Source organism: Talpa occidentalis, unplaced genomic scaffold, assembly GCF_014898055.3.
Source record: "Talpa occidentalis isolate TD23 unplaced genomic scaffold, MPIMG_talOcc4v2.1, whole genome shotgun sequence".
NCBI classification, from domain to species: domain Eukaryota; kingdom Metazoa; phylum Chordata; class Mammalia; order Eulipotyphla; family Talpidae; genus Talpa; species Talpa occidentalis.
The window spans coordinates 109,770,641-109,794,406 of NW_026555331.1; the positions used below are offsets into that span (position 1 = coordinate 109,770,641).

General features: G+C 33.9%; 1 protein-coding gene across 3 annotated transcripts in view; it reads right to left on the bottom strand.

Moving 5' to 3' along the window:
• The window catches only part of DPY19L1 (dpy-19 like C-mannosyltransferase 1), an 84,921-nt gene that overhangs the window by 19,721 nt on the left and 41,434 nt on the right, over nucleotides 1-23,766 (bottom strand). For all 3 annotated transcript variants that reach the window (XM_037510114.2, XM_037510118.2, XM_054692466.1), the window contains 8 exons: nucleotides 21,898-21,997; nucleotides 19,429-19,506; nucleotides 16,127-16,213; nucleotides 14,081-14,140; nucleotides 13,448-13,528; nucleotides 12,037-12,138; nucleotides 8,936-9,007; nucleotides 7,316-7,365 (listed from right to left, as the gene is read on the bottom strand). In XM_037510114.2, the coding sequence (XP_037366011.1) occupies nucleotides 7,316-7,365; nucleotides 8,936-9,007; nucleotides 12,037-12,138; nucleotides 13,448-13,528; nucleotides 14,081-14,140; nucleotides 16,127-16,213; nucleotides 19,429-19,506; nucleotides 21,898-21,997 (630 nt within the window). The remainder of the gene's footprint in view (nucleotides 1-7,315; nucleotides 7,366-8,935; nucleotides 9,008-12,036; nucleotides 12,139-13,447; nucleotides 13,529-14,080; nucleotides 14,141-16,126; nucleotides 16,214-19,428; nucleotides 19,507-21,897; nucleotides 21,998-23,766) is intronic.

Here is a 23,766-nt window from a genome sequence, read left to right on the forward strand (position 1 = left end):
AAGAACTTCTGAGACTTTCAGAAAGAGAATTTAAAATTGCTGTGATTAAAAAACTGACAGAAGTCATAAAGGAAAACAATGATATGAGAAAAATAATCAACGATCAGAAGAATGAAATTGAGTCCATAAAGAGTGAAGCAAAAGAAACACAGGAGATCAAAGAATTAATGGAGGAACTAAAGAAATCTGGGAAAAGCAATGAAAGCAGAATAGATGAAATGGAAGAATGAATAAGTACTCTTAAAGACACAGAAATAAAAAGAACCAAAACAGAAAAGGAAAGAGAAGTACAAAGGAAAAAGAACGAAGAAAGACTACAGGAACTATCTGACTCCATGAGGAAAGGAAATATAAGAGTTATAGGAATTCCAGAAGGAGAGGAGAGAGATGTAGGAACAGAGAAAATATTCCAGGAGATAACTGAAGAGAACTTCCCAAATGTGAAGAAGGAGCTGAAAATTGATATACAAGAAGCAAGAAGAACACCAAACTTCCACGACGAAAGGAAAAATACAGCAAGACACATAATAGTAAAGCTCCCAAGAATCCAGGACAAGAAAAAAAATAATGAAGCTGGCAAGAGGGAAGAAACAGATAACATTCAAAGGAAAACCAATCAGGCTGACATCGGACTTCTCTGAAGAAACAATACGGGCAAGGAGAGAGTGGAGGGACATAGTGAACAGACTCCAAGAAAACAGATGCCAACCAAGAATACTCTATCCCGCAAAGCTCTCCTTCCTCTATGAAGAAAGAATAAGGACCTTCCCAGACAAACAGAAACTCTGGAATTTCATTAAGACTAAATCCCCACTCCAAAAAATACTACAAGGAATCCTAAAGCCAGAACCTCAGAGGGACGAATAACAATGAAAGAAGGCCAAAAAAAAAAAGTTATTAAAAGAATAAATAAATAAAATCAAAGAAAAGACAAACACAATGGCAAATACAGATGCTAACATATCAATATTAACTCTAAATGTAAATGGACTAAACTCTTCAATAAAAAGACACAGAGTTGCAGCCTGGATTAAGAAACAAAACCCAACCTTTTGCTGTCTCCAGGAAACACATTTAGCTACAAAAGATAAAAATAGGCTCAAAGTTAAAGGATGGAAAACAATCCTACAAGTAAATGGGCCAAAAAAGAAAGCAGGAACAGCTATATCAGATAAAACAGACTTCAAACTCAAAAAAATAAAAAGAGACCCCAATGGTCACTACATTATGATCAAGGGGACAATACTTCAAGAAGAAATAACACTCATTAACATATACTCACCAAACGAAGGAGCACCAAAATATATCAGACAACTGTTGTCCTCTCTGAAAACAGACATCAGAGAAAACACATACATAGTGGGAGACTTCAACACACCACTATCAACAATGGATAGATCAACAAGACAAAAAATAAGTAAAGAAACTAAAGCTCTAAATAAGGACCTAGAGCATTTGGGCTTAACAGACATCTATAGAACACTAAACCCCAAAAAAACGGAGTACACATTTTTCTCAAGTGCACACGGATCATTCTCCAGGATCGATCACATACTGGGGCACAAGACAAACATCAACAGATACACAAAGATTGAAATCATACCAACCATCTTTTCTGACCATGAAGGCATCAAACTAGAAATAAACCATAAAAGGAAGGCAAGGAACTTTCCTACCTCATGGAGATTAAAAACCACACTACTGGAAGACCACTGGACTAATGAGGAGATCAAAGAAGAAATTAAAAAATTCTTTGAATTGAATGACAAGGAGGACACCAATATCCTAAATGTATGGGATGTAGCAAAAGCAGTAATAAGAGGAAAATATATAGCAATAGAAGCTCACATCAAGAAACAAGAAAGAACTCAAACAACCTAATCTCGAAGCTCAAAGATCTAGAAAAAGAACAACAAAAAAACCCCAAAACCAGTAGAAGAAAAGAAATAATAAAAACCAAAGCAGAAATAAATGAAATTGAAACTAAAAATACAATCCAAAAGATCAATGAAACCAAAAGCTGGTTCTTTGAAAAAATCAATAAAATAGACAAACCCCTAGCCAGGCTCACAAAGGAAAAAAGGGAGAAAGCACAAATAAACAGGATCACAAATGAAAGAGGAGAAATCACAACGGACACAGCAGAAATCAAAAGAATAATCAGTAACTACTATGAACAGTTATATGGAAACAAGTTCAACAATCTAGAGGAGATGGACAAATTCCTACAACTCTACAATCACCCAAAGCTAGATAAAGAAGAAATAGAACACCTAAACAGACCAATTACAATTAGCGAAATTGAAATGGTAATCAAAAACCTCCCCAAAAACAAAAGCCCAGGACCTGATGGATTTACAAATGAATTCTACCAAACATTCAGAGACGAATTAGTGCCTATCCTTCACAAACTCTTCCAAAAAATTGAGAAGGAAGGGACAATACCAAACACATTCTATGAAGCCAACATTACACGAATAACAAAACCGAACAAGGACAACACAAAAAAGGAAAACTACAGGCCAATCTCCCTAATGAACACTGATGCAAAAATCCTCAATAAAATTTTAGCTATCAGTATCCAACAATGTATCCATAAGATAATTCACCACGACCAAGTAGGATTCATTCCAGGGACACAAGGATGGTTTAACATCAGAAAATCAATCAACGTTATCCAACACATCAACAAAAAGAAATATAAAAACCATATGATAATATCAATAGATGCTGAGAAAGCTTTCGACAAAGTGCAACACCCATTCATGATAAAAGCCCTTGTAATTCTTGGGATACAAGGAACATACCTCAACATCATAAAGGCCATCTATGACAAGCCAACAGCCAGTATCATTCTCAATGGTGAAAAGCTGAAAGCAATTCCATTAAGATCTGGAACAAGACAAGGATGTCCACTCTCACCACTGCTTTTCAATATAATACTGGAAGTCCTAGCCAGAGCAATAAGACAAGAGAAAGACATCCAAGGAATCCAAATAGGAAAAGAAGAAGTCAAACTATCATTATTTGCAGATGATATGATAATATACGTAGAGAACCCCAAAAACTCCACAGAAAAACTAATTCAACTAATCAATCAGTTCAGTAAAGTGGCAGGATACAAAATCAACACGCAAAACTCAGTAGCCTTCCTATACACAAACAATAAATCTGAAGAAGAAGAAATCAAAAAAACCATCCCTTTTATTATTGAAACAAAAAAAATCAAATATTTGGGAATAAATCTAACAAAAGAGGTAAAGGACCTATACAAAGAAAACTATAAAACACTGTTAAAAGAAATAGAAGAAGACACAAAGAAATGGAAAGACATCCCCTGCTCATGGATTGGAAGAATAAACATTATTAAAATGGCCATCCTTCCAAAAGCAATATACAGATTCAATGCTATTCCAATCAAAATTTCAATGTCATTCTTCAAAGAAATAGAACAATTATTGATGAAATTCATATGAAATAACAAAAAACCCCGAATAGCCAAATCTCTTGAAAAAAAAAGAAGGGAATGGAGGCATCACACTCCCAGACTTCAAACTATACTACAAAGCCATAATCATCAAAACTGCATGGTATTGGAACAAGAATAGACATACAGACCAATGGAATCGAATAGAAAATCCAGAAATAAACCCACAGATTTATGGTCAACTAATCTTTGACAAAGGAGCAAAGACTATGCATTGGAGCAAAGAAAGTTTGTTCAATAAATGGTGCTAGGAAAACTGGGTCGCTACATGCAAAAGAATGAAGCTTGACCACTACTTCACACCATACACTAAAATCAACTCAAAATGGATTAAAGAACTAGACATAAGACCTGAAACCATAAAATATATAGAAGGAAATATAGGCGAAACACTACGGGATTTGCACATCAAAGACATCTTTACAGACACATCACCCAAAGCAGTGATAGTGAAGGCAAAGATAAACAGCTGGGACTACATCAAATTAAAGAGCTTCTGCACAGCAAAAGAGACAATAACAAAAACAAAGAGAAACCCCACCAACTGGGAGAACATTTTTGCACCCAACACTAATGATAAAGGACTGATCACAAAAATCTGCAAAGAGCTGATGAGACTCAGCACAAACAAAGAAAATAATCCAGTCAAAAAATGGACAGAAGAGCTAAAAAGAAACTTCTCTGAAGAGGAAATGCAAATGGCCAACAGGCATATGAAAAAATGTTCAACATCACTTGTAATCAGGGAAATGCAAATCAAAACTACCATGTGATACCATCTTACACCAGTGAGAATGGCACATATTAAAAAAACTAGCAACAACAAATGTTGGCGAGGGTGTGGAGAAAAAGGAACTCTCCTGCACTGTTGGTGGGAGTGCAAACTGGTCCAACCACTATGGAGAGCTGTGTGGAGATTTCTGGACCTACTAAACATAGAGCTTCCATATGATCCAGCAATTCCACTCCTAGGTATCTACCCAAAGGACACAGAAACATCAATTCCAAAGAACACCTGCACCCCTATGTTTATAGCAGCACTGTTTACAATAGCTAAGCTTTGGAAACAACCCAAATGCCCAAAAATAGATGACTGGATCAAGAAGATGTGGTACATATACACCATGGAATATTACTCAGCATTCAAAAAAGATAAGCACATGCAATTTGCAGCAACATGGATGGCGCTGGAAGGGATCATGCTCAGCGAAATAAGCCAGAAAGAAAAAGAAAAATACCGGATGGTCTCACTCATAGCAGGAATCTAGAAAACTTAAATAAGGGACCAGGAAAATGAATAACTATAAGAAAGTGAAAATCAGAATCAACAAAAAACTATGAAACAGAGACACTTTTGGGGGGTGGGGGGCGGGAGGGGAGGGATTGGGATCAGAAAGGGGGGTTGCAATTGTATGGGGAATATAAAAATAAAATTTATTATTTAAAATAAATAAAAAATAAATAAATAAACTTGTTTCTGGCAAAAAAAAAAAAAATAAAGATGAACTAATACTTAATCTTCTCAAACCCTTCCAAAAATTGAGGAATAGGGAAGGCTTCCAAACAGATTTTATGTATCCAACATTACTCCGATACAGAGAGCAGACAAGGACATCATCAAAAAAAGAAAGAAAACTAAATACATAGATACAAAAATCCTCAACAAAATCTCAGCAAATCAAATTCAACACTACATTAAAAAAATCATCCATCCTCACCAAGTGGGATTTATTCCAGGGATGCAAAACAATCAATGTAATTGACCACATCAACAAAAGGGAAGATAAAGCATATTAATAAGCATATTAATTGATGCATTTGAAAAAAATCAGCTTCCATTTATGATTACAAACTCTCAATAAAATGGGGATAGAAGGAGCATACCTCAACATAATAAAGGTCACACCTTACAAATCCAAAGTAAAACATCACAGTAAGTATTAAAAAGTTGAAAGCTTTTTCTCTAAGAGCAGGTACAAAGTAAGGATGTACACTTTCATGCTATTACTTAGCATAATATTGGAAGTCCTAGCTAGAGCAATTAAGCAAAAGGAAGATATAAAAGGAATCCATATTGGGAAAGAAGTAAAACTTATCATCATTTTCAGATGACATGATAATATACATAGAAAAACCTGACTAAAAAACTATTAGGAACAATAAAACAGTACAGTAAACTGGAAGACCATTCCCACAGTATTAATTTTATGGATTTTATCCTTCCAAATACCTCCTATGCACAACGAAATATACAGAATCTCCATTTTTAGATGAGAGTAGTCATCATATATAATGCTTTATAATTTTTTATTCAATGACTTATAAAGGAAGATTTCCATAAAGATGACCCAGAATTCTACTATATGATGGGTTATAATTAAACTAATTCCTTACTAGTGGATATTTTGGTTGTTCATATTTTTCACATTACATGCAATACCCCTCCTATGTGCAACTACTATTCTGCATTTCTAGAGAATGCATTTGCACTGGTAGCACCGACCAGGTCAAGAAAAGACTTGCTATAGGTTTTACTATGTATCACCAAACTGCCTGCCCACTTACTTTCTCCCACCCTTGTTATTATTGGGAATTATTAATCTTTACAAAGATGTAAGTAAGAAGGATTTTACTTTCATCATTTTGTCTTTATCATGAGATTTATCACCTTTTTCACTACTGCTGTGTAGGACTTCACTCATCTATTTTTTACTATGTGCCAGGCATGACATATAAACTGTTAAAGAGAAAATGACCCCTCCCTTCAGGATATACAGGCCAACATATCAGTATGTAAGTATAAACGGTGATAAATGATGAGAGAGAAAGACAAAGAGGGTGCAATGATGGAGAATAACCGGCAAGGAGATAAGGAAATCACTCAGAAATGATGGTCAGGAAAAGCTCCTTGAAGAAGGTGACATTTAAGCAGAGATAGAGAAATTAGCCACACAAAGAGTTAGGCTGTGGGGTGTGGGGACACACCTGGGGGCTTTGGGCACAACCACTGCAAAACTGCAAAGGCAAACAACAGCTTGCCACAGTTAAAGAGCAGGAAGGAAGACCATGAACACGAAAATATGGAAAAGGGAAAATTGTGAACTTAATGTGAACACAATTTCCTACTTGTGTTATTCACTTGTTTTTCTAATGATATATATTTTTCTTATTAATCTGTAGAAGTTCTCTATACATGATGGCCATTTTAGTACTTTTTCATATATTGCAAATATTGTCTGTAATTTGTCTTTTCCTTCAACAAGCTTACGATATCTTTTACAAAACCAAAATATTTATATAGTTACTTGTCAAGGTTATAGGTTCCACGTGATGTTTAATGGTATCTCTAACCCTACAAACATAAAAATAATCCTTTGGTTAATTTGAGGTTTTCATTTTTTTCCCCTATATTTATATCTTTGTTCCATCTGGAATTTATTTTGTGTAAAAAGTGATGTATGGATCAAATGTTCTATTTCCCGCCTCTTTTCTCAAAAGACAGCCCACTGGTCACAAAAAAATATTATTTTTTTTCTGCTAACTGAAGCACAAAGTTCTGTTCTTTCAAGTATAGATTACATGTAGTACTACTGTCATATTGTTCAGGATGGGACTTGGGGGTCTGAATAAGTCATGTGGAAAGTTCTGCACAGATAGGAAATAATGAGAAAAACATTATGACAACAATTGAAAACATCAATTATCAAATGTTGAGTAATAATGTTAACTATAAATCTAACACACTAATTTTAATTAAATTAATGAATTAGTACATTCTAAATATCTAATAAATGAGTAGAGGTAACAAAATATTAGTAGCATATTTACCTGATATGTGTCTGTTGTTTAGCTAAGACACCCCACATGTCACTAACAATCTGCAAATAGATTTTTAAATACTTTAGAACAACTAAGAAATTTTTAACAGAAGTATCTTCTAAATTTTAAAACTATAAAAATATAGGCAGTATGGATGTAAGACATAACTCAAAAATAGTAATTACAACAAAATAACCTTACATTTGTACAGTGCATGGTCATATCTAGTATGTAACAATCCTATTCAGGCAGATTTTATTAACCTCATTCTGTGAATGAATAACAGGCTCAGATGAATTAAATGATCTCCCTGAAGTCAGACAACAACTAAGAAGTATTACTGCATTTTCAAACCTAACCTTCTGGCTTCTGGTTGACATTCAGTAAATTCCACCATGCCAAGGTTGTTAGTAATGCCTCTCTTTTATGGAGAACTGGGTCAGAGACTAAGCACAACTAAGATACTCACTGTGTTTTCACATTTAGCAGCAACTGCACGTTATTTAATCTGTAGTTGCCCCCGCATGGATGTTCTATATAACACCAATGACAGGCTGTGATCCAGCTCTTAAAAGAACCACCCAGTTGCTGCTTGAATATATAACACTTTTCCTAATAAGTCCAGACCATTTCTGGTCAAATGTCCCACCTCCTGAAATTTGCTGTAATTCTAAGGAACTAAAATAAATGTAATCTTATTTTCAAGTGGCAGGCTTTTAAATATTTGAAAATGAATATCCTTTTACTATTTGAATCTTTTCTCCTTTAAACCAAACATCCTAACTTCTTTACTTGATCTCATGGTTTCCATCATCTCCAGCTACCCAGGTAACTACCTTTTGAATGCCTTATAGATTACCAACATTTGGTATTTTTTGACTACCTACTGGGTGCACACTGACATAAAGTACGCAAAAGCGCAAAGGACGTAGAGTCTGGCAATAGCAAAAACTGACAAACCATAACCTGATTAGAACTTAAAAGGGGCTGTGAGACTGCAGAGCTGAACATCATATGGCGCACAACAAGAGGGCAGTTACGGGGTCTGATTCCTGCTCTTCCTTGCTACTTAATGACATGATGTGAGGTGGTTAATCACCTCTTTGCTCCTCCAATTCTGTATCTCTCATAATAGGGATGATATTATCTGTGTACCCCACTGGGCCATTTAATAACCAATTGAAATGTGAGCTGTATTGTTTGTGAACTGTTTTGGGAGGAGTTAATGAACACTGCGCAAATCACTTGGACATACACTGAATCTTTTGGGGGGATTATCACATAAAAGCTAAAAGTGAGTTGGTGATACTTTACACAGGCAAAACAACTGTATCTAGGCCAACATGGTCTCTCTGATACATCTTTCAAAATACATGACTACAAACACTTGAGCTATTCTTTCCCTATGTCTGTGCTAATAGGAGAGTATTCTTCACGACTTTAATTCACCTTTAATTCACTTTAATTCACCAAAGGCTATTATATTACTAAGAATATACAGAAAATGCTCCTATTAACCCATACAAAATTATTGGGTCATATTAACATGTAGCCTTGTATACACAACTAGTAGGTTAAACACAAGAAAATGTTTTATTATAGAAAAGAGCTCTTAAGTGACAGACGCACCTTTCTAACGATTGCAACAAAAACGACCAGAACAACTGGGAGCAACAATGTCTTCGTATACCGCAGTGGAGTCTGAAATTGAGAGGTGCTTTGTTAGAGGAAAACATTATTTTACACAGATAAAATGTCACTTCAAAAATGAACTAATTTAGTTTTTAAAAGGATGAACAGAACAAGAACATTCACCTATCCAGGATTCAGTCTAGCCACAAAGACCTATTTCCATAGAAACAAACTTTCCCAAAATGTTGAGTCGAAAACACTAACAAATACAGTCAGTCCCAAACTCTTGTAAGTGTAAAATATGACTAAAGGGTTCACGGCTCACTCTGTGCACACTACTTTTCTGAGAACCCAAATTAATATTCATTTAAGGTCAGCAGAGTGCCTTTAAATGGAAAGCTTTTCCTGTACATTTTGTAAAATTGTCACCTTCCACATAATACATGCATAATGACGACCAATGTTTACAAGAGGAAACACTTTACATTTTCTCAAATTAAAAGAAGATTGTAAAAAATCTGATAACAAAGCCCTACATAATGCAATCCTGTGCACAGTCTCAAACATTCCCAGTCTTAAAATGTTTAAATTTCCATTATTCTGTTTACCTCCAACATTATCCCTCTAAAAAGTAATCCTGTATTATTGAGTCAAATGATGCATGCTTTCCAAAGTATTTTTATAAAGAGAAATCTAGCTTCAAATATATTAAAAATACAGGTATGTTTTAATACTACAAAGTATATAATAAGCAGCATTTTATCACTTTCCATCTTATTCCAAATATTTTTACTTATTATTTCGTTAGACAAGTAATTTTGATAGTTTTTAATACAAAATGCATATATCATGCAATTAAAAGTGCCACTAATAATTTTTGTTTTAAATTTTACTATTTACCTTTATAAACAAGCTCACAATACTTAATATTTAAAATGTAAATTTATTCTTAAATTTAAGAACAGTTGTAAGATACAGGTGGTTCACCTCAAAAAGGCAATGTGTCAAAATTGTGCTAAAAGTATTTAACAAAATTTAAGAGTTCAAGCCATTTTAAGTTATTCTCCAAAGTTTTTTTAAAAGCATTTTTATTACTTCTTTTACAAAGAAAATCAGATCATCAGACTTAAATACTAACACTTTAAACCAGAAGACAGTGGAATAATTTCTTTACAATAGGAAAAGAAAGACACATGAACTAAAGAGTTTATATCTATCCAAAAAGATCTTCATGTATAAAAGTGACTGATAAGATACTCTGATCAAGTGAAAATTCAGGGATTTCTGATCCCATGAACATTTCCTGAGGAATCTTTTATTCCTTTATCTCTGATGTTTTCTTCATTTCATTAAGTACACACAAACACATATAATCAGGCATGACACATGGGTCTATACAGCATTATCTACTCCCTGCCATACAAATGTACCTGTCTTCGGATCCCTGTACTTTAGATATTGTTGCTATCTACTCGCCTTTCTTAAAGGGAAGGATTCACCTCACTCTTTTCACTTTGTTTTAGTAGCACAAAACACTAAAAATATATTATAGAAAGTGAAAAATTACACATACAAAAAAATCATTATCTCACTACCCAAAGCCAGTGCTGAAATTTTGCTCTTGGACTTTGTTTTTTATATGTAAATAAGATGGTACCACTTTGTTCCCTCTATTATCTACTTACTTGTCTTTTCATATTAATAATGTTATATTGTTCCCTTTTCCCCACTGTACAGACACACCATAAGAGGATGGGAGTGTATTCTGACTCTACAGTACAGTTGCTGTGAAGGGATCTACAGCAATGCAGAAAACAGCTGTGTCATTTTCTTCAAATTGAATGATGTCATGTTATACCTCAATAAGCAATTTCTTCAACCACATAACTGGTGTTTCATATCCTCAGACTATAGTGGCACACGCATCCTCAATAATATCGAAGGACTTCCACTGCGTCCTAACTCTCTGTTGATGCTTACCCTCTATTTCTTTTACTAATTCCTCGAGAAAGTCTTGCTCTGATATACATTGTAATGTCTTGCAAGACACACTTTCTTAGTTTCTTTCAGCAAGCTCAGCACTATCATCCATACACCTTTTATTTGCCACTAAGTGTCAAAGTAATTTGTTAGAACACCAAGAAAGACTGACAGTGTGTGGAGGAAACAGTACATGTACAAGGACAAAGTCTACTCAGAAGTCTAGCTAGTAAGAGCCTGCGGTGTGGTGTACTCCCACCCACTGGTCTGTAACCAGGGATACAGGGTTAACCCAGGGAGATCAAAGAGGAAAATGAATGAGTTAAGAGTACTGTTGGCAAATTTAATGCATACAGACATACAGCTTTAAGGAAAAGTATCTCACAGATAATAAAATATAATAATTTAGGAGCACCTGAGCAATATTAACAAAGACATATAAATATATGCTTGTTGACCTTAGCCAGATCCTAAAAAATTGCAAAATATAGTTTATATAAAATATCACTAAAATACTACTTTCCAAAATATTTCATTTTGCCTCACCATGTTTGTTTAGCGCACTCCTAGAAACTAATAAGCTGTACTACAAAGAATGAGTCATTTGTTCAAGAACATCAAGTAATATTGCAGGCTTCTGTCTCACAGTTCACTAAACTACTCTTCGATTTTTTTCTATACATCTGAATATAGTTTTAGAATAAAAAATGTTCTTGGAATGAAAAACTTGTATTCACTACTACTCTGTTATTTCAAAGCAATGTGATCATTCAAACAACCACAAAGTGGGTGGAAATACAAGAACGTCACTGAATTAATGAAATCTCTGAAAAGACATGCCTGACATGCCATTGTGTTTATCCATCAAAAAAAAAAGAAAAAGACTGCTAGTCTGAATGCATGCTTCTAAATTGTCAAAATGAGAAAAGGCCAAATAGTTCATGGAAATGAACTAATGCAAATAGGAACATCTCCACTAAGCTGCTGGATTTTCCTATTTCTTCAAAATGAGATAACAACACAGAGGAACAAGCCTAAGGGAAAAAAACATCTGAGCATATACCTCTTAAGAAAAATGAATGGACTAAAATCTAAGAAAACTAGAAATCACATCTTACCTCCTTTTCCATAAAGTCAAACTCTGCTGCACAGGTATACAATAAAGTATCAAAATCCTTATAACTGAAGAATTTTGATGTTAATAAGTTGCCAATATGAGCCTAGTAAGGAATAAAGTGAGGTACCATTATATTATGCTATATATCTTAATAATGCATTTTCATCTTAATGATATCTAAAAATAGTCTTCACGACATTATAGTCTACTATTTCCATACTAGGTTTGCTTCTGTGAAAGAAGAAAGTGCTGTGCTGTCTAATTTCAGGCTCTCTCTTCTTTTGCTAACGTGATCATGCCAACAGCAGTCTGGCTTCCATGATCATTCATCAACATACCAAAGGCTTTTATCCTGGGTTGTCCGTGCTCACTGTGCTAACCCTGCTGAAATATATTACACAACATCCTTTGCTGGAGCTTATCAGGAGGAATGGGCTTGGGGACATGCAGACATCTGTCAATCATAAATGCACAAAGGGCAATGGAGTAAGAAAAGGACATAGTGATTCAGATTTCTGAAAAAGGGATTGAAAAGACTTTTTGAAAGAAGTAGAAAATGGGCAAGACTTGGAATAAAACACATCTTTTGACTAATCCATCTATAAAATTCTTTACATGATGGCAAGTGTTCTTACTTATATTGCTTTGGTTAGTTCCCACAAAAATATTATATAAGGAAGGTGCAATTATTTCAACAAATGAGATAACATTTACCAAACTTCCAAGTTCATTAGTGCATAAAAGCACAAGAATCAAGGAAAAGGGGAAAGTTATATCTAAGAAAAACCATACTTAACATCCTACATGATATCCACATGAAGAGGGGGAGTAGGAACTAAAGGGTGAAGGGAATATCTTGAAGAATTTTCAAGTTAATCTTATTGGAGGAGAAATGTATACTGATAAACTTAAGAAGTCAATAGGGAGGATATATCGCACTTCAAAGAGCGTAAGAAAGCAATCTACGCAATGAAAAAGTTTTTAAAGGTAAAATAATTGGACAACCTTAAACAAAATAGAGGTAATAAATCACAATATAATAACTGCCAGATATGTAAAGAGCTAAAGTTCACTAAGGATGGATTATATTATGATATCTGTTTAAAGGTTTAAAAGTCTCTGAAACTGGCGGCTTTATCTGTTACAAAAGGAAATTAAAATAAACCAAAAAAAAAATTACTACATAGACTTAAATTTTAAACTTAAACCTCTGGAGACTTCTTGCTTTAAAATTTTAAAATCTTTGTGATATAGGAAGAGACCATAAATAGTCATATTTACTTCCTATCATAGTAAACAAAACAACAGATGAATAGACTTTATCCTAGAATTTGACTTAAATGGTGGGACTTAGTAACTCCAGCAATTCATTCTTGTTTAATTCTTTTCAAGTCTTAGCAAAATGCACTTACATCATCTGCAATGCCAAAGATTTTAGATGTCAAATACTTGAGTGTGACAGTTCCAAATAACCAAAAACATCCTTGTATAACCTACAAAAGAAAAATGTAACATAACAAAAATAAACTGATGCTTCCATAGACATTCTATAGACATAGCCAAGGAAGAAAAAAATGTTTTAACCATATACATGAAATAAATATCTTCATATGCAAGAAAAAATGCTAAAAAAATGTATACCTGAAATTAAAATATAGAACGCTACTCTAAAATCCAGGGGCTATCACCAAAACCACATATATAACCTAGTTATAAAAATATATTTTATAGAAGGTTTATATAGCTATTTCAATAAAATTGCTGTCTTGTTAACAGTTTCTTATACATGCTCAGCTCCTCAGGAAAAAAAAAAATTGGTAATAAAATAAATAAAACTGGAATTCTTTAACTACCTATCCAATATTAATGCTAACTTCCTTCATGAAAAGGGCACTTCAGCACATTAAAATTGAGCCCTAATATGTTGTAAAACTGTTAGATTCCTTGCATTAATTACATAGATCATTTCCTTAAAAGTAAAACATAAAACCAATGATATATTTTAGAGAAGGAAAACATAAGCAATCAAATCGATTGATTCTTACCCATAAACTAAGTTCAGAAACATTTATTTTCAGGAGATGTGGTTTCATTGCCAGTATGCTCTGCATGGAGAAAATAGCGAGATATACAGTTAGTACTTATAGACATAAATTCAAGTACTAAAAAATCCCTCTAAATAATAAGACTCTCAAGAATCTAAAATTTAGCACGTTGTCCATGTTTCACACAGCAGCACCGCAGGCTCACTGACTTTAAAAAATAGCCCTACTTAATCAAAGTAGTTTTGGTTAGTAGTTTTGTAAAGTTGAAAACAGATCACCATATATAAATTTCTATGACTGATTTTACATCTCTGATTTATCTAAGAGTTGAGTTATATAATAATTTCACAAATTCACACAGGTGTCTTAAATAATTATTCTTTAAATCACATACTATAGACTCAGAATAACTACAAGTGCATCAACTAATTACTTTTCTGTCAAATCTTATGTCTTTTCATGTGCATTATCACTCCCAAAGTGTGATAAATATAGGAAGCTAAATCTATTTCCAATTTGACAAAAACTGGTTAGAGATCAAAACATAAATACATGAAACAAATTAAATCTTTTCAGAAATTTCTGAATATGTGAGAGAGCATCATGTGATAAGATTCAGGTTTCAAAGCAGTAAGTATAGATAAAATTAAAATAGACAAATGTCTGTTTATAGTTAAATATGCATAAACAAACTATATTCTTCAGCTGTTAGACTTATTTATTTTTACACATCAAAATATATGAAATATAAGTAAACATGTTTAACTCACATCTAAGACACACCTCAGTATCGAGCACCTAGTAGGAAACTTGGTACATTGTAGGAGCTTAACAGAAATTTCCTGCAAGATATGCTGACATTAGCTTTTATTGCTATGCCATCTTCCATTCAATGACTTCCCTATATACAAGTACCAAGATCATTACTAACCTGCGTATTAGCAGGACTTGCCCATCTACACATGGTAAGATACAGCATTAAGTACTCTGTCACACCGCCAAATTACAAACAGAAGTCACTGACTATAAGAACCTTTTTCATCTCAAAGCATAGCAACTCAGTTAATGATTTTTTTGTCACTGTTGTAAGTACATCACAACCATATGCTAATTGCTAATTTCCATAACTAACTATACTCGAGACATACAACCTAAAATAATTGTGGCCTAGATTGGGAAGAGGCATATTTTGGGGAAGCTAGTTATTAATATTATTTATAAAATAAGACAGAGAAATAAGAGTTTCCAAATTTGTTATTGGGTTCTACCAAATGACCTAAGTAACAAATGATTATCCAGGAAGTAGAATACATTTTAATTAAGACAGGACAAACAGGCCAATTCTAACGCACATGTACTTTAAATATAAAGGAGATCTTTACTCTTAAGTTGGCAAAATATTGTAATGGTGAAACCCCACTAATAAAGAACAGCCACCTTTGGAAGTTCTTTAATTTAGGAAGATTTATATTTAGAAAGTCACCTGCCAAAAGAGGCAGGAGTTAGATGACCTATTGTCATTCGCTCAAATTTTTTAAGATGATCTCTCCATAATGTAAATCTGTTGTTGGTAGTGATTTTACAAAATAAAACTGAATCACCTGATTTAAACTATGTGACTGTTTCATACAAATATGGCAGTGGGGAGGGGAGACTAAAAAATCAAGGGTTAAGGCCACTGATCACAGTACGGTTGGAAAGAAAAAAAAAGGGGGGTCAGAGAATGAAGCAGGAACAGAATAAAAACTAAAGAGAGGAAGAAAGAAAAGGGAAAAAGAACAGAATCCTTCCTAAAATGAACCCTGAGACAATACTGTGGTGACAGAAAAGAGACAGATAGGGTGCACTGGGACCACAATGTAAGGTGCTATGGTTTTGAATATTAACTTCTGTTGTGTGTCCTTCCCTGTTTTGGAAGTGAGTATTTGAATACATTATCACATATAGATGTCTCTAGTAAGACACTTGAAATAATTTTCATAGTAAATTCCAGGTGAATCTAAGGCCAGTGTTCCAAAAACAGCTATGTACTAAAAGAACACTTACCCAAATAATGACCAGAGAGGAAGCATAATAAGAAGTTAATAACATTGAGTTTCCAAACATCAAAACAAAACAGAGAGCAAGAGAAATCTGGAAAAATCCAAGAAAAATATCATTAATATACACACAGCAAAAACAAAACAAAAAACAACCACCACTAATTTTTATTCTGGAAATTGCACATACCCATAAGTTCAAACTCAAACCCCCAAAGATCACCACCATCAAGTATTTTGTACATCCTTCCAGACACATGTACAAATTCTGTGTATTTTTGAAAAAACACAAATGGAAATAAGCTATATTATGACTTGTTTTTACTCTGTTTCAGTTTTCTAAGTCAATCCAAACCGTGTAATTTATTTTGAATGACTGGAAAAAATATTCTCCTTAAGAGCTGCACTATAGGGCCTCCCCGGTGGCGCAGCGGTTGAGCGCTGGGTTGCGAAGCTGCCCGTGGCCTCTGTGGCGCCGGTTCGATCCCCGGCTGCTCCCCGGCCACCAGAGGAGGGTCCCACATGGCGAACAGACCTCTCCTGCCGCCCGCTGCTCCCCTCAGCAGTGTACTTCGCTCCTTCTGCCTGCTCTGCTCCCTGCTCTGGCTCTGGTGAATTCTCTCACCCTCCCGCGCTTCTGACTGTACCAGTGCATGTATAAACAAAACAAACAAACAAACAAATAAATAATACATGCCTCTATTAAAAAAAAAAAAAAAGAGCTGCACTATAATTTAATCAATCCTGACTACTGCTAAACGTTTAAGTGCTTTCTAGCTCTGTTGTCATTCTGTTTTCTTACTACAAACATTGCTGTAAACATCTTTACATGTTTATCTTATGTATATATCAATATGTTTATGAGAAGTGGGATTGATGGGTGATTTTCTACATTTTAAAATATTTAAAATTTTGACAAATGCCATACAAAATGTTGTACCACTTTACTCTTCTGCCTATAGAGCACAGGAAATCTAAATATCCATATGTAAAAGAATAAAATAGGACCCCTAACTTACAAGGCTCACAACATGAAGCAGTAGTTGATTACAGATATATATATATATATATATATATATATATATATATATAAGCTTTGAAACCATAAAATTAGAAGCAAACATAGGGGGAAAAGCTCTGTAACACTGGTCTTGGCAATGTTTGTTTGTTTTCAGTTTTGGTTTTTTAGATATGACTCCAAAACACAGGCAACCAAATCAGTAATAAATAGGCTGGACTACATCAACCTAAAACTCTCCTGCGTAGCAAAAGAAATAATCAACAATGTGAAGAAACCTGGAGAATGGGGGAAAATATTTGCAAACCATATATCAGACAAAGAGTTTATATCTAAAAAATATAAGGGAATTCATATAACCCAAGAGCCAACGGGGGGGAAAAAAACTGACATTAAGACAGCAAAACATAATTTTTACACTCTGAAAAATAAAAAGGTAACCAGAGTGGATGGGAAGTGAAGTGATTTGGCATTGGCACTGTGCTTTGGTTAATGGTAGGTGAAGTATGTATACAAAGGTATGAGATTATAATCCTCAAATTACATAGTTGCATAAACAACTGGCAAATCCATAAAAGTGAAAAAAATAAAAATTAAATAAAAATCCTAACAGATAGCAAAGTGAATCTAGTAATATTTAAAAAATTGTGTTAAGCCCAGAAAAGCACGATATCTTGCTGGAAAAAAAAAAAATCAATTAACATTAAAGAGGGAAAATACATAGGATCAATTTATTTTGATTTGTAATTTATTTTGAATGACAGATACAGGCAGGCAGATACAGAAAAGCATTTGATGAAGCTAAGCCTTTATTTATTTGTTTTTAAAAGTGCTCAGTTATTTGAGGACATGTTAAAAGGACAGGAAATTTGTCCTTTGGAAATAATTTAAGCATTAAAACAGAGAGTGAAAATAGTGGTTTACACTGAACTGAATAAAACAGATACCATTTTCTCTCAGATGTCAGAAGAAAAAAAAATGCCAAAAGATTTTAGTAAGAATGTCATTAAAAAAGGAAACACAAAACCATATTACACAGAATTTGCCACCCGCAATTTTACTATTAGGTTTAAATTCTCTAGAGAAACTCTTAGTATATATGTTCTAGGAGGTATGTGTAAGACACAGTGCATTATACATAAAGGAAAAATGGAAGAAAAACCTTTCAATGAGGAAAATGGAAAAATAATTAGTGCTTTATTTACACAATGAAAAATATAAAGCAGAAAATGTCTGCACTCTAGTAACACACTAATCTCAGAAACCTAAGTAAACACTAATTCTAATAAAAGGATACCATTTTTCACAAACCTTAAAGACAATAATAATATTTATAATAAAATATTATATGCATTATTTAGGAATACATATATGGTAAAGTTATGAAATGGGAGGGGTAAGTTTAGGGCACACAAGAGTTCTAAAAGTAATGATGGCTCTATTTCACATTTGGAGGGCAGGCTCACAGTTGTTCATTTTATAACTCTGTTCACAACTTCCCTACACACATGTCCTTTTACATGTATCAGTTATTTAAAACCAGACATAATGATATATTCTAATGACATTAAAGTTATTGGAAAATGAAAACATCAAAATTATAAAGTCTAAAGACAGAGACAAATGTCTTTAAAGAATAAATACCACCAAAGTCAACCTTCCAGCATTAGGGCCTTTGTTCTAGCTGTTCCACCAACCTAGAATATTCTACTTGACTAACTTCCTCTCCTCCCAGTCTGTGCTCCATTATCCCCTTCTCAATAGACCTGCCTCAGTCATCTCATTTGATACCTCAACTTCCCTGAGCTCCCTGGGGTAACATCATTTCTCTTTTTGACTAGAGTTCTTATCATCTTCTAACATGCTACATAATTTACCCATTTACTACATTTATTATTTACACACTGTATCACCCTCCTTACATATGCTGCTATCTTTAAAGTTTTATTCACTGGTGTGTCCCATATATTGGTCAGTGGATGAACATTCTACCTCATCATAATGAATAGCTCCTGGATAATATATCAATCCGTATTTCTCTTTCATGACTTCTTTCTTTTACTGATAACGTAAGTCAGGCATGGTTCTGCAGCATATAATATGACCCAAATTAAATTTTTCTGGGTGGCCTATTTAAAACAAGGCCTGTTATATATAACAGTTTTGGAATGATACTTTATTAGTTATGGAATTATGTTACAACTAGTTTCAGCCAAGAACAAACCCAATAGTAACCAGAAGTTTGTTTTAAGGTCAAAGTAAGTGAAAAATGGAAAACATGAAATCATTACCATGTGTATATAAATGATCTTCTGTAATTTGCATATATCAATATATCCCACAACATATACCGCAAATAATGATGCAATCTGAAATTTAAAAAGATGAGTTAAAAATCAAAAATAAATATAATGAATAGCTATAAGTGAAGAAAAGATTACCTTTATTATTCTTTCAAACTGACTTATATTTATATTGAAAATGAGTTCTTAAGCTTTGCTCTTATCTGTCAATTTATAATTGAATCTGGTCAATATATTTATATAACAAATATTAATTGCTTTTTCTCTGCCATACACAGTCTTCTCAATAATTGTCTTCTCATACAAATTATCTACTTCATGGATTATCCATAATAACATTCATTTAAAAGTTAAGTGACTCTACTATAAATACATATAATCAAAAAATATGCAAATTTAATTGTAACAGATGACAAAATATGTAATCAAGGAAGGTACATCAAACTCAAAAATAATTATATATGATTTTAATATGTGTGTATAAAAACAAAATAAGTTGTACTTGTTAATCACTATCAGTATTTCTTTTAGTGTTCTCTTTCATTAATACAAATATTCTCGAGATATAATAAAATTTGGGGCCTCCTGGTAGGGCAGGGGCTTAAGTCTCAGTGCTATCAAGCTATTACCAGCCACTGAGGCCTGAGTTCAATGCATGCCCAGGGACATAACCCACATGGCACAGCAGACCTCTCCTGTCTTGCCCACTGCTCCCCTCAGCAGTGTATTTCAGTAGATCTGCCTGTTCTGCATCCCACTCTGTCTCTGGTGAATCCTCTCACCCTCCTATACCTCTAGCCTGCACCCCAGTTCTTGTATGCTTAAATAAGAATAAAATCTTAAAAAAATAAAATTTATCAATTTCAAGATAGAAGTATTTTCACTAAAAAAAAAGGTATTTGTAACTTCATAGTTTTGAAAAAAAATTGTACGTATTTATTCTGAATTCTGAGAGTACTGCAGTTAATTAGATGAAGTAATTAATTAATTGACTCTTAGTAAAATATAGAGTAAAATATAGAGGAATTAAGTCAAACAATGCCTCCCCATCCTTCCTCAATTTGAATTAAATTCCATGCTTTTCCTGCTACACAAACATGGTATAGGCAACTTGTAAAACAACTGAATTCTCAAACCTGTAACTTAAGTTCAATTTATCAAGTTTTTTACCTCCAAACAAACTTTCCCATTAGTAAGAAAAAGAGTTTCCCTTCACCAGTTTTATCCCTGGGGGACACTACACAGCTTAGGGATGATAGATGCTGCACAGTGGCTGCTGGGACGTGCGCGCTGTCATTCAGTCTCAGGTCCACAGGGAAACACACTACCAGCTCCCCTCATTAAACCATCCCCAGCCTGCCCACCCCACCTCACCCACCAAAGTGAGCAAGAGAGCTAAACTAACTAACTCTCCTTTCCAACAGAGGCTCAGCAACACAAAGCAGGCCCACAGGATAGAATCCTAAGGAGTTAATCTTGGACATTTTAAACCAGAAACTGATTTAAAATGTCATCAAACTAAAGAAGGCAAAGGAGTCTAAAAGGTAAGATGAAAGAAAGAATATAGCACAAATAAAATCTGTTTTTAAACATAATGATAAAAGCAGCTCACTTGACTGACGTCTTGCTAAGCACCAGGTAATGCGTGGTCTTACAGGCTTTACTTCATCTGATCCTTACCACAACTCAGTAAAGTAGGCTCTTTTGTCTTCACTATTTGACAAATGAGAAAGTAAAAAACTAACAAAAATTAAGTACTTTGTCAAGTCAGGAAGCTAGTGAGTAGTGTGAGCACTCAAATCTAGGTCTGACTTCATTTCCACAGGGAGACATTTCAAAGAACACCAAATAGCAACTTTAAAGTGCTTTATATTAATATGAATATGAATAAGGCCAGCATAATAAAGAAGCAAACCAGAAGGGGGGCGGTAAATACACAATTTATTCCCTCTCTAAAAATGCTACCCTGATCTTGCTTTATAGCCCTCTATCTGAAAAAAGATAGATAAATTGTATACTGGCAGGAGAGACATATAAAATATGAACCATTTAGCTTTGTATATTTGTTATCATATTACATTTATCCTTTGTATAAGAATGCACAGCTTTATTCACAAAATACATTTTACTTAAGAGAAAAGTTACAGTTTACTTAAGAGAAATACTCAAAACTACAGCACTCTTCCTCTGTTAGGCCCACAAACACTGAATAGCAAAGACTGCCATTTGCATACATTTGACTGTAATAAATAAATTTTGCTTGTAATAATTAACATTCATTAATAAATCTTACATATGTTCCTGCCCTGCCTAACCCTTTAAAAAAGTATTATCTAAAACAATGTAGGACTTAAATTCATATAACATCTCAGTTCCAGGATATGTTACCAAGGAGTTCACATGGTTAAACACACTAAGAAGCTTATTAACGCAATTTAAAAATGTAAACAACCTTACCTGAGTAAGAAGTACAAATTGAGCAAACTGCCAGGGAAGCATGAAAAATACATTGGAAATGCAGAGTGCAATCAAGCTTCCCCTATAAAGTTTTGTAGCCCTTGAAAGGATAAAATAAATACCAGTAAGTTTAACCACAAAATATCTGAGCATGAGTCCAAACTGCTACAAATTAGTATCTCTACACATGAGCTGGTTGTAAAATAAACCAGACATAAAACAAACCAATGAGATAGAAATTATACCTCCTGACACTCAGTTATAATAATTTTCTATGAAAAGTAAATACCTGTTATTACTGTAAAAAACAATGTCTACCAGAGAGAGGAGTGGCTGGGTCAGTACAGCTATTGGATTTTTTTCAAACTGTATTTTTGTGAATTCATAATCAGATATTTTTAAAGGCGTGTTCAAGAGATTCATTAGTTGGGAAGGTAATGTCTGATATAGAAAGTAACATATTCTAAGTTTAAGGGTTATATAGATAAGTGATGTAAGAATTCAGAATATGGGCTGAGAGACTGAAGGAGATTCTATGGAAAATGTGAGATAAAAGCTCAGCCCTACACAAGTAGGATATAGAACAGAGAAGAGACCTTCAGAGGAAACACCTTTCTTCATTCCTTAAATCACACTTCTTCACACATTCTTTTCTACTTTTTTTTTATTTTTAATACTAATTTAGCATTTTATTCATATTCTTTTTTAATTAATTTATTCTTTTAATTGAGGTAACACTAGGATCCTTCCCATTAGCTATTGCTACCAAAGTACACCTACCACCAAATAAGCCACAGTCCATCACCCTAGGCCATTATGCTTTCTTCTTTTTTTGTTCTTACTCATCCCTATCCCTCCCCCTTCTTGATGCTTCTGCTATTCTAATCCAACCCTTTCTATCATGCCTCTAAATGAAGTATTTCTAAAAGCCAGGTAACTTATAACAAGTTACAAAATAAACTAGATAAAATTATCTTTTTTTTTTAATGGAGCAAAGGAGAATAAAGCAAATCATATGATTGCATCCTATGTAATAAGTATTCTATCCCATGAAACTTTAAGTTGGGTCTTTGTGTGCACCCATGTATGTGTATAGTAGGTCACAATATAAACAAAGTGCATCTTACTTATTGTAGATCACAAAGAGTTGATGAGTCACTGTCTAAAACAAAGCATTTCTCTACTGCTTTTGAATACTAAACAAGATTTTAACTTTATGGGTAAGGAGAGACATTAAAGATTTACACATGGAATTTACACTAATCTGGCAGTTGAGTACAGAATATACTTGAGGGACAATGGAGCAAATGGAAAGCAAAAGAATTCCAACTAGTGGTGGCATGATCAATATGGCTCTGAACCACAATGGAAATGGAAACACAAATACTGCAAAAGAGCTAAGACTGTGCTGTTATGACTAGCTGTTTATAATTTTAAGTATTTTTATTTATAAATGATCCCTAACATTAAGAAAGTCTCTTCTAATTTATAGCATCTTTGGCATCTGCAGCCTATCTCAACATTACTGAGCTTCTTACTGTCTCACCCACAAGGTGTCAACTATAGGTGGAAACTAAAAATAAAAGGAAATTGCTGTCCTGCCAAAAGATTTCAGTTTATAAGGATAAAATATCAGAAGATTTAGATAGCCAAGAAGTTTGCCGTAACTGTAGAAAAGGATGCAGTTTTCCCCATCAAAAAAAAACTGTAGTTGCTAAGAAAGCAATTGTCACCCCAGTGAAGATGAAAGCATCCATCACATTCCCAAGCAACCACCCATAGCAGTAGCCACACCAGGCAACAACGGAGTCATGCCAACTAAGAAAACACAAATGGGCAGAGATCCTGAGGAAAACGTGGATGAAGGTG